The 12176-nt window shown below is 43.5% G+C and overlaps 1 protein-coding gene across 5 annotated transcripts in view; it reads left to right on the plus strand.

Annotated features, from left to right (window-relative positions):
- The first annotated feature begins 248 nt into the window (after positions 1–248).
- The window catches only part of MTM1 (myotubularin 1), a 38248-nt gene continuing 26320 nt past the window's right edge, over positions 249–12176 (plus strand). For 2 of the 5 annotated variants that reach the window (XM_082771041.1, XM_082771042.1), the window contains exons 1-4: positions 249–294; positions 551–663; positions 10839–10910; positions 11845–11917. In XM_082771041.1, coding sequence (XP_082627167.1) covers positions 661–663; positions 10839–10910; positions 11845–11917 — 148 coding nt within the window. In that variant the 5' untranslated portion in view covers positions 249–294; positions 551–660. Of the gene's footprint in view, positions 295–550; positions 664–1802; positions 1822–10257; positions 10278–10838; positions 10911–11844; positions 11918–12176 lie in introns of those variants that run through there. The other 3 variants (XM_082771043.1, XM_082771045.1, XM_082771044.1) reach the window with 3 other exon arrangements.

Consider the following 12176-nt stretch of genomic DNA (forward strand, 5'->3'; position numbering starts at 1 on the left):
GTGTTTTCCTTTCCTGCTGCTCCTTTTTCCCCCGCTGTTTTATTTAGGAATTCCCTGCTTGGAGAAAAAAACGGAGCCACTGCCAGCACCTCCGCTCCCCTCAGCGCCTTTTCCCGCCTCTTCCCCTCAGCGCCCCCTTCCCGCCTCCTCCCTCAGCGCCCCACGCGCCTACAGCTCCCGGCAGGCCCCGCGAGGACTACAGCCCCCAGCAGCCCACGCGCGGCGGCCCGGCCCACTTCCGGCGGGGCGGGCCGCGCTCGGGCCCGGGACGGCGACGGCGGCGGCGGGGCCGCGGTGAGTGCGGGGCGGGCGCTGCCTCCCTTCAGCCCCCTCAGCCCCGGGCCCTTCCCCGCCCTCAGCTCGGCCCCGGCCTCTCCCCGCTGCGTTTTGGGGCTCGGGGCTGGCCCCGGGGCCGTGTTTGGGGCCTGGGGGGGGGCCCCCGGGGTGCTCCTGAGGGAGCCGGGCCCTGGGCTGGGGGCCGCGGGTGGCTGCTGTGTGGGTGGAGCAGCGCCGCGCCCCCCTAAATCCCGTCCCTTCGCCTGTTTTGCAGATGCAGGCGGAGCTGAGGGGGTAGGAGAGGTGTTGGCTTCTCTGCAGAACGCCCCGGGTTTCGTGAGGCTGTGGAAGGCACCGTGGGGGAGTTCAGCGTCACGGGTGTGGATGGTAAGGGGAGCACGGAACAAGCGGTGGCTCGTCATGAAAGGCACCGAGTGAACCTGTATGTGCTTAGAAGTGCATAGGGTTTAACGCACAGTCGTGGTTTTGGGGCTGTGTTGTTGTTTGACGGGTGGGTAGCTCACGGTGTTGTACTTTATCGCTGTACAAACCCAGAACGGCTTTTCTGCTGGAGTTTTTAATGTTGATTTGTGGTTTACGTGGTTAAAAAGAAGCTAAGCTGTACAGTTAATGACAAAGCTGGCAAGCTCACCGAGCCTTAATACACAGAACTTTTGGGGCTGTGTGTAGCTGCCTTGTGTGGCACGAGTCACAAGAGGTGAGATAGAGAGATGCTTTCGATGAGGGGCAGGATCTTCCCTTTCTGCACTGTCTCAGAAGCTTCCTTTGGAAGAGACAGGCTGTGGCATCGCTGAGGCTGAGCAAGCTCTAGAGCTGAGGTATTCCTGCCATGTGGAGGTACAAAGTTAACCAGTAAGAGTCAATTTAGAATGCAAGACTAGTTTTGTGAGAGCTCACTGTAAATCTTTAACGGTGTGTGTGCTCTTCTAAAGGAGGCGACATTAATTTTTATAAGAACTTGGACTGCATAACAGTAAGTTTTGTTTCACGGTCTGTTCCTTCTGACTGCCCCGTGTTATACATTACCTTTCATGTGACATTCATTCCCAAGTGTATTTGGGAAAAGAAACAAATGGCAGTGTTGTTCGGGAACAGGTGACAGAGGAAATGCCTAACAGCAGGCAGGCAGTGAGATGCCCAAATATGTATGGGGAACATGAGGATGGTTAGGACTCTGCATAGGATTTCCACATTAGAGACATTTCAAAACTGCCGTAAAGATTCGGAAGAGAAAGTTCTTCTCTGTTCCAACTGCTTGATGCCAAACCTGCTGACACAAGACAAAACATAAAAAGAACTTGTTCTGTTTGTTTCCTTTCTCCAGAATGTTTTTAATAGCAACTGTTCTGGGGTTTTGCTTCCTTTCTGAAGCTTTTAAAAAAGTAGAATCAGAGGGAATACTCTGGCAGTGCTAGCAGCGTCTTCGTACCTGCTGCATTCCCATCAAGGTCCAGCTACAGCACAAGAGTGTTGTTTGAAGGCTGAAGGACTGCACACGCTGTTGCCCTTTCATCACACGCTGAGGTAGGCACCTCTGTTTTCTGAAGCTCACTAAACCTGAGGGCTTCCGAGCAAGAGAAAACAAAAGTAAGTTTTTTCAAATAGAGCAGGTTACGCTTTTGTATAAGTAGGGTGTGAGTTTTAGGCCTCTTTACTGGGTGGTCACATGTAATGAGCAGAAGGGCCACATGCCAGAGGCTGCTGTGTGGCTAGAACTGTTAATGCCTAACGTACAGAGGTAGCTGCGAAATACAAAAATATTGAACTTTCTGTGCCCAACAAAGTTCCTGTTGTTCAAGCCCTTTGCTTGAAAACGAGCACACCCAAAAGTACGGTGCTGCCCCATGAATAACTTAGGCAGGCTACTCCCAGATCTCTCCTCTTTTGGGAGAGAAGCAAAGAACTGTTTGTGGGTGTTTTCAGCAGAGTACTTCGGTTGCTCCTGTTTGAACAGGGACAAGCTCAGAGCAGCACTTTCTCCGTGGCAGCATGTGTAATACTTGGGGAGGGAATACATCTTGTAGCAGAAGACGGAACCAAGCAGAGCAGATGAAAGAGAATGACTCTGATGCATCAGTTGTGCATGTTCTCAAAGGAAAGTTGGAGGAAAGCCTGAAAAGGGGATGTCATTTTAACCATGAGTGGCATTTTTTTTATACTGTGTATCAATGTATAACAGCTACAATTTCCTTCTCTTCCTTGGAATCATCAGTTAAATCTTTAGCAGCAGAGCTATAGTGGCCTAAGGGGGTATCTTTCAAGAAGAATGAGCAAAGAGCAGCTGAAGATTTTCTTAATAGAAAACTTTGAAGCTGTATTTGCTGTCCCATAGGCATTCCTGTCAACTGCATCAGCTTTTGACAATGTGGGAGGTATACATTCCCTGCAGGGGATGCGAAGTAGAGAAAACAGTCTGAGTGGGTTTAGGAAGCCACGGATCAGCCTTCAGGCATAGGTGTCCTACAGATGCAATGCTGGTTCTGGAAGTAATGTGACAAGGGGGTCCTAAAACCACTCACTTCTGCCTCGCCACTGAATCTAGCTGAATGTAACAGCTGCTTTGCTGTACAAGGCTACGTGCGTAGAGGGAAAACTGCTGCCTTCTGCTTATAATCTGCTTATAACTGAACCTCCACTTCAGAACTCGGTTATCGAAGTAAATATTAAGCAAATGTCAGGAAAAAAGATAATCATGGCAAATGAATGCTGTTACGCAGAGAACAAACACAGGAAAAGCACTGAGCGAGTTAGAGTGGGCAGAAGTAAGTCCTTGTAACTCATGCTAGCAATAGACCTCTGCAAATGCTAGGGAACAGGCTTTAGCAAATAATTATAGTTGTTACAACTGAAATAGGTGCTATTTTGCCTTGTTACTATCATATAAGGCATGAGAAATATCTAGCAGATCAAAGTCCGTCAGCAGTAGGTTACTCAGTGCTCCTGATGGCACGTGTCCTGCTGTACCGTCTCTCCGTGAGAGAGCAGCTTGTGTTTCTCTGGGGAAAAAAAAACCTAACCAGGCCAAAAGCCCAGGATTTCACCCTGAGCTGTGTTTTCAATATACTTTGAAAGGAGGAAGCAATTGGGTTGATAAAAGTAACGTTGCGAACTTTTATGTGAGGTCTTGCTGAAAGTCATGTTTATTTTGAAAGTCGGATGGGAGTCAAATTCCATTTGAGGTTAAGGCACTAATGGAAACCCTCACTTGGAGACAGGAGAAATACCAAGGCAGAACAAAAGTTTTCTTTCTTCCTCCCACTAATACTCTGTACCTGGCCTGAACGTGCAAGCTACAGGATTTTGTTATGAAACATGCCCAAAGAAGTTCATGGAATCTAGTGGCGATGAGAGGATACTCGGGCAGACTTTTCTTGCTGTGTGCTACAGTTTGTGTAAGTGGACTGTCGGGATATTGCTTTTTGGTGGTGCGGGGTCTTCCTCCTGACGTCTTCAGAAGTGGGCAGTGGAGTGATGCCTCTGAAACAGGAATGCGCCAGCAGCTGCCACGCTTCCCATTTGTGTGTTGCATTAGCAGTCACTGGGGTGTTGTCAGCTTTTGTTCTTATGCAGCTGTTCCTGCCGAGTTCTCTGGGGACAGTGACTTGCCTCTTTAAATACGGGGCATGTTAGGGAACCAGAGAAGGCTTTTTTTGGGGAAGGAAGCCTTTCTGATCCTTTGGAAACCCAGCACTCCACACTGAGTTGTGCAGCTTGCTGTTGGCAGTCTAGCAGAGAACTGGCAACCTCAGGGATGCTGGAATGCATTTCTCCTGAAGCGTGGTGAGGAATTTGCTTTTAGCAAACAGGTAGCTCTGGATGTCAAGTTTTTTTCCAAGTGATACTTTGTTTTGTAGAATACAGCCTTCTTTATAATACCTTAGTGATGAATTTAATTAATTGACTTAAACTTCCTTAGAGAAGGGCAAATACTAGTTCTACACGTGCTGCATCCCCTCGAGGCTCGTACTGCTGACGTGCTTTTTGTGGTCTAGTTACAGCTTGAACTGAGAATGCTTTCAAAGAGACTTGAAAGCTCAGATGCTTTCCCCGGGGAGCGCAGATTTCGTACGTATGTGGGGGAGATTGTTTAGATGTTAGGGGAGAAGAGCCACAAGAGGCACCATCCAGCCTGCGGTCAGTGGGATTGCGAGGTCCTGCCTGAGGGCAGGTACTGGCTGCAGGCTCTGTTACTGGGAGCTTGCACTTGGAAGGGTTTTGTACCTTATCACAGTGATGGTGAAGCAGAGAGGGGAAACTTGATGATCAGGCAATCCAGGTGGACCCCAGCAGTCCTCTCGGAGTGAGAGCAGGTAGAAGCTGGGATTTGATGTGCAAAGGGGGCTTCTGGTGCACATGAGATATGATCTGCGCTTGAACTCTGCTGGTAAGAAATCATAAATGTGGTTTGAAGTGGTTTAAGAGAGCCTTTTCCTCTTCCTGTGTAAGTGATGCTCACTGCTCGCAGATGGGTCAGTTTCCCTTGTGCTGTGCAGACCTTTGCTCACTGTCAGTCACCTAACAACCAGCAGGGAGTTAGTTCTGCTGGCCACAGGTATGTACGTGTAAATACGACGTCTGTGCTGGCCTGCCTCTAGGTATGCTTCTGATGTCAGTGCTGTATGACCTGTAACTAAAAGCACTGATTTTAACATCTAACGATGCCTAAATATGATGAGTGACGTCATTATATTAAAAAAAGTTCTGCTTCTAAATAAAACCCACATTGGTATCTTCCACTGTTGCAGGAAGCTTGTTTGCATTTTTTCCATGAAAAAGATATAAACAAGTATTTCTGTGGTGTGGGTCTGCTGTTTTTTTTATCTTTATATCTGTTTTGGTACTGGAATGCTCTGCCTTGCGTTGCTTACTCTTTTGTAGCTTTGTTAAGTTTTGTAGACTTCTGCTGCTCTATTCTTGTTTCCAGTGTTGAGCGTAGCTCCTTTGTGCTATATGTAACCAGTTAAATGTTCCTTTCTTACATGCTTAAGATGAAATGTTTTTGTCTTCATGGTTATCATAACTTTGCTACTGTCTTAAAAATTCCTGGAGTTCTGCTCTGTTTTGTGTGTTATTTCTGAAAATGAAGGTACTGCATTATCCGGTCTGTGCAGTGGTGGTGCTGACAGATGTGTTTCGTTTTAAGGATATTGTCTTTTTTTAATGTTTCTAATTTTATTATGGGAAACACAAGACACTATATTCTTCCCAGCTCTGTAGGTTGTAGTTTTATTTGGTACAGCAAGATGAGCATACCTTGGTATAAATCTGCTTCTTCATTATTTGCATCTTCTGTTTAAGTGAGGATGCAAGCAGCGTTTTCTGTCTACTCTAACTTACACTTACCTCAAACACAGGAAAAAAAATGTTTATTAATCTATTTTTTCATCCTCTTTGAAATGATTCCTGATTTGTTAAGAAAATGACTTGTTTTATCTGGACTAGCAGATGCAAATCTTAAATGAATAAACCAGTGGCCTGATTGCTTGCAAGTGTCATGATAATGACTAATATCACTCTTTTTAGAAGTCATCAAATTGTTTTCTGAATTGCTTTGATAGTGAAGGAGGAAATTTTGTAGCTACGTGACTAAGAGAGGCCTTGGAGATGCACAGATTTCTTCATTTACACAAATGGTTATGTGGAGCAGGACTAGGAGAACTTTGGTGTTACCTTGTGTCCTGGGTATTGATGTGTGACAGCCACCAGGATGCTTGTAGAAAACATTCAGTCAAACGTTTTGCTGCCACTTTCACCTTAATAATAAATCTGATCCTGGTCAAAGCAAATAATTCTTGCGCGTGTCCTCTTAGAGCCACAGAACCACACAACATCCTGAGGTGGAGAGGACCCACAGGGTCCAGCTCCTGGCTCGAAACCAGAGGGAGATGTCTAAGAGCACTGTCCAAACACTTCTTGAACTCCGGCAGGCTCAATGCAGTGACTGCTCCCAGGGCAGCCTGGCCCAGTGCCCAAGCACCAATGGGTGCAGAACCTTTTCCTAAGACCCAGCCTGACCCTCCTGTCCCAGCCCCATGCTGTTCCCTCAGCTCCTGGGACCACTGCTCTTCTGCTTTCCTTGTGTGTGTGTGTATAACACACGTGCCTGAAGCCCTGGGTGTCACTAATGTCTTTTCCTTGTGTTTACCTTACTCAGCAGATTCTGTAAATCTCTTCCATGTATGGTAATTTAGCAGTTTCGTTTCCTTAATCCTTCCAGATTGTCGTACTGCACATCTAAGACCATACAGAATTAAAAGCTCCCTTCTACACCAGGCATTCTCAAAATTGCTGTTGCTCCAACTGACCAACAGGCACTTGTTTTCCAAAATGTTAATGCAGTGACAGAGGGTCAAAATTATTAAATACCTGGAAAGCAATGCTCGCAGTAACTTATTTGATGCAGTTTACTTGATCTCAGATGTTTGTGGTGTTAATCTTATGGCAAATGTGGATTGTTTTGTGCTTGAGCAAAGCCTGACGCTTTATATGTGTTAAGATTTTAGGTTGATGTAAGCGTGGCTCAGCTGTACAGCGAAGAACCTGAAGAAATGCTACCTGGCTACTTTGAGTTTTTTAAACCCCAGAAGCTTAGTTACATGTTCCCAAGTTCATTTCAGGGCATGTATCAGCGTTTACTCATAAAAGCAGACAGGATCCTTGAACTGACTTCTCAAAATCTGGCTTTAGTGCCTGGCCTTTCAAATGCCTTGTGCCTCCATTCCTCTGAATCCTGGGGAGCACAAGTGTAAATATGGTCCTTAAAGGAAAGGCAAACCCCAGGTAATTTAGTAAGATCATCAGAGCCTATGCTTCTTGGTAGTGTTTCTGTAGTAAGTTTGGGCAATTTTAGCAAAGCTTTGTTTATCAGCGCAAGTGAAGTCCAGAAAAAATTGCTGTGTTTCCTTGCTACGCTAGATCCAAGGAGAATCCAAGGAGTCACCTGTTTGTAACTGCCAAATATCGTAAACAAAGTTGCCTGATTTGTTTTAAATTTCATGGAATTACTTTACTTCTGTTCAGCTGCTGGCAAACCCAGAGGTTTGTGTGGTTTACAGCTTCGGTGCAAGCACACAAGTACATAGGGATGTTACTGGGAATAAAATCTGTTTGCAGTGGAAAACTACTTGCAGGATTTTTTTCCCTGGGTGGAAGGACTGCTGCTGCTCCGTGATAATGAGAAAGTTGTAGCTATTTTAGGACCGTGATGGTGTAGGTTTTGAATTGTTCAGGACAATATGACTTCGCAGAAACTGTTTCTGGCAACCTGCCGATTTGTCAGAAAAGAAATAATAGAAAAGGAAATACTGCATGTTCGTTTTAACTGGTTTTGACAAAATTGTTTGCTCTTTGGAAACAGTCCTCCTCCTCCTCTTTAGAGCTGTGTTCCTGTTGGATGGATGCTTTTAAATGGGACCTGGTGCTTGCCTGTTGCCTGAAGATCACAGAATTGCAGTAATTTGGGTTGGAAGGGACTAACGGGGGTCTCATTCACCCCCTTGCTTGAAGCAAGATCAGCTTTGAGATCAGACCCAGCTGCTCAAAGCTTTATTCTGCTGGGTCTTCAGCCTCGGAGGAAGGAGACTGCAACCTCCCTGGGCAATGCTTACACTGTGTGCCTGCTCCTAAGGTGTAAAAGCGCTGGCTTTTTCTTGTTTTTTCTTCTGCTTTATAATCAAGACAGGATCTCACCTGTTCCAGTTTCTCTGTTAAATCGTCCTCTCATGGTTCAGACCCTGTCTGTCTTCTCAACGCCTGCTCCTCTCGCGTCCATCTGCTCGAGTCAATGTCTGGCTGGTATTGGGGTCCAAAAGCAGGAACTGTTCTAAATGCTGTCTGACAGGTGTCCTATAAAGAGAAGCTTAATTGCTTGACTCACTTAATTCATTTAAAAAATAAAAATCGTGGAAATATGGTTGGTTATAAATGTACTACTTAGGTTTAGGGGTTTTAAAGTGTGACTGGTTTTCAAAGCAACATTTAGGTAGCACTAAAAATTCTTCCACTTACACTGGTGGAATGATTTGCACCAGCTTTTTTAATGAAAACATTATGAATGGATTAAAAGCAACATCTGACAGACGACACTTACCTCCAATACATATTTATTGAACTTAATTAACTCTGAATAAGTCCAATTTGCATCATTGAAGTGTCGGCAATGAAGCAGTAATTGGTTGTAATACTATAACGAAATATTCTATAGAAATGGGAGTCAGTAAGTGAATTCATTCTCACTTAATGTTTAAAAAAATCACTCTTATGGATTGTCGGACAGATTTCATACAAAATAAGCTTACATACACAGGAGGGTACACCCAAATTTCTGCTGTAAGAGCTGAAAAAAGCATTTCATGTGCTTGCTGTGTCACGGTGGGATGGCAGCATGGAGGGAGGATGTCCTGCTGTACGCAGGCTCGGCATGTATCCTGCCTCAGCTTCTATAAAGAGTATTTTTCTGAGCGTATTTGCTGCTTGGTCCTCCTATGGTGAGGTTTAGGAAAGTTGTAGTCGATGTTCTAGAGTCGAATGGTTGTTTCGGAAACTTGCCTTGTGAAATGCTGCAGCTCACTCAAAACTTGGTGACCGTGTAGTAGGGGTGGGAAATGATATAGAAAGCAAAGATGGAAAGGGAGGGCTTCAAAACTCCTCATACATTCCCTGTACAAGCAGCAGAAGTGCGTGGAGGCAGCAGCCCATGGTGGGAGCAGCCCCCAGACGAGCCTTTGCCCACAGGAGATGGGGCTGCAGGGGGTGCACGTCTCTCCTGCTGCTTTTCACTTCATATGGAAAACAGTTTAAAAAGAGCTTCTTGGTAAACGCACCTTATGTCTTTATGAATACCTGCTTTTAGAAAATGTAAGCCTGCTTTTAGAGATTTAGGAAAATCATCTGCACAAATGCTGGGAGTTCAGTGCCAAACTAACACAGCAATATAGAAAAAGTCAAATCTGCCTTAAGCTTTGTAGTATGTCAGGTTTTATAGGGAAGGAACAGCTGCCAAAATACTCTTTTGTAGTCAAAATGTTAGTCTCCAATGTTGCAGTGGTTTTTCAGTCTCAGGTAGTCTAAAAGCAGTGATTTCATGTTGTTTGCTAATAGCATCTCATTTAAACGGATGGAGTTGCACTAAAATTAGTTCAGGACCCCTCTGCTGCAGGATAAGGAGAAAGTTGAGACTGGAGGAGACCTAGGAAGGATGTAATAAGTGTGGCAGGGTCACGCGGGCTGTTCAGCTTTCAAAGGCTTTTTTCTTCATTTTTCAACTTCAGGTTTCTTTTTATTTGCTTGCGGTGAGATTTTGATGTCTTCTTGTGAGCTGTATCACTGAATATTGCGGTGTTAAACACCATGTCAGGTTTCCTGTGTGTTCATTACGAAATATGGAAGATTTGGGCACCATAACGAGGTAACAAAGCTGTAGCAGTTAAGGTCCAGGTTTTCCACTTTGTGGCTGCACGTTTCCCTATTGTTACAGTAACCTCAGAGGTTTTCCTTTCATTTTGCAGTTTAATCTGTCCTTACTGCTCCTGTAGGACTGCTGCAGGGTCACCATGAGCCCAGTGGCATGCAGGCTGACTTGTCATGGTGCAGACATCTGTACAAACTTTTTTCATTGAGTAGTAGGAAGAGAGAGCCCATTTTTGGCTAGAATGTTTGGATGGTGTTGTCTGTAATCCCCTAAAACAGTAACTCTGAAAGATTAGTGCACACTGTCAGCTCAGCTTGACAAAGAGTGTGTGATTAGTGAAAGGGAGGCATAACTTGGTGTGAAGTTGCTGTTTGCCTTCAAGAATGAGCATTGTCCCAGTGTGTGTTGTAGAGTTCCCCTGTGCGATGTTACGAAATGATTAAAAAAATTAGTCCTGTGTCATGCAATCCTGTCTCTTAATGTCATTTAAAATGAAAAACACCACCACCCACACACTTTCTCTTTTAAATCAAGGCTCTTCAGACCAGAAGGCTGGACACTCCCCCTTCTGGTAGGCTAACTGAAGTTTCAGTTTTGGAAATGGGGATTGGGTTTAACTGTAAATGTACCACAGAATTGCTTTTTCCTTCTATCCTTTTTTTTTTATCAGCTTCATCAACCAGCTGAGTGTGTTGACACACATGTGATTTCCAGAACAGTGCAATAATCTTGTAGCTTGTTCTTGTTTTCCTGCATCAAAATTCTCAATATAAATGTTCCACAAATGCTGCGTTTCCTAGCATGTGTATCCTGTCACTTAAAATAAGTACCACGTCTGTTGGCTTGACTAAAAATAGTGTTCAAACAACTGAATTATAACATACAGACAGAGTTGAGTGTATTGGAGAGCTGTTCCCAGAGCTATTAATGAGTTTCTTGTTAGATTTGGCTGCTTTTAAATAGTGGCCTTGAATTACAAGACATCATGTCTTTTTTAAATTAATACTAACTTGTAAGACGTTCTTGGAAGCTCTTGATGTCTACCTACAGACTACTAATGTCTAAATCTCTTCTGTAAGCAGTGTGTATGCTAAGAGGAAGTTTAAGTCTCCAATTTGTGCTTTCTTTTCAGATACTCAGTATGGCCTCATCATCAACACCTAAATATAATTCAAACTCCTTGGAGAGCTCCTCAATTAAAAGGGTGAGTGCAACTTTCATGTTTTCTATGACAGAGGTCCCAAAGACCATTATCTTCCATATTTAGGTAGAAAACTGAGTATTTGAATGATTTTTTTTTCTTGATTATATATATACACACATTTTTATTGCTAGAATTCAAATGCTGTTAACTAGGCTAGTTTAAATCTATTTCAGAGTAGATGGGAGGAATATTCTCTGGAACACAAGTTCTGAGAGCCTCCTTGATGTCAATTCTAATATACTTTTATATTTGCTTTCTACATTGAAATATTTTGTTATTCTTGCAAATTTTTGGCAATTTTGTACAGTAGAGAAATTCTGTACTGCAGTTGAGTTATTTCTAGTTAGGTTTGGCTGGTTCGTTTTTTAAAATGTTGGTCTTTAGTAGGAAATATTCCTGCTGAAGCAAGTTCACTTCTGGCTGAAGAAAATGCCACTTGTTTGCAAGAAAACAGAGCCTCAGGTTTTAGTTATCTGTAAACACTTTCTCAAAACCAGAAGTTTTTATTAATCTTTCTTAGAGGCTACTGAATGTGCAAAGCACAAAGTAGTAGAGTTTGTGTGATATTTGTGATTATGCTGCTGAAGTGCTTTTCCTTGATTGTTTATCCAGGACAAGCAGATTTGGAAAATTAAATGTACAAAATTTTAGAGGGGAAAAATGGTACAGAAATTTAATTCAAATTTTCTGCAAATATATTTCACTGTTCCTTTAGAATGAGAAGGCTTTCTCAAATAAGCACATTTCTGCTCAAGCTTTAAATAATTAATAGCTGCAGTTCAGGATAGTGGCGTGTTCCTGTTCTGGTTTAGCATGTCTGTTTCTACTGTGGAAAACCCTGTTCTTTCCCATGCAGAAATTAAGATTTATTTTTTAAATCTGGAACTGGAAATAGTTGTAAAAATATGATGGGCTGTTATATTTCTTTCTTTAGACTCTACAAGATGGAACTAACTGGGAAAAAAATGAAGAAATACCTCGTCTGCCAGGAGAGACTAGAGTTACAGGTAAGATGTTATATAGCATCTAATACAGTGTATGTCCAAGGAGTCTGGCATAAACATCTGTCTTACTGGGTCATTTCTATAGTCTGCAATGGTTTGGGCTGGGGGGTAAGCTATGCTAAAATGTCGTGAGTTAGTTTTTTCAAAGTAAACACTTGAGAGAATTTTTATCACTTACCACAAATAACTTCTTAAGCCTTTGAAATCTTGGCGGTAGATTCTGTAAGGCATAGAAGTGCTAAGTCAAGATGTGTCACTATTG

Source organism: Aythya marila (assembly GCF_965140915.1).
Source record: "Aythya marila genome assembly, chromosome: 13".
Classification (NCBI taxonomy): domain Eukaryota; kingdom Metazoa; phylum Chordata; class Aves; order Anseriformes; family Anatidae; genus Aythya; species Aythya marila.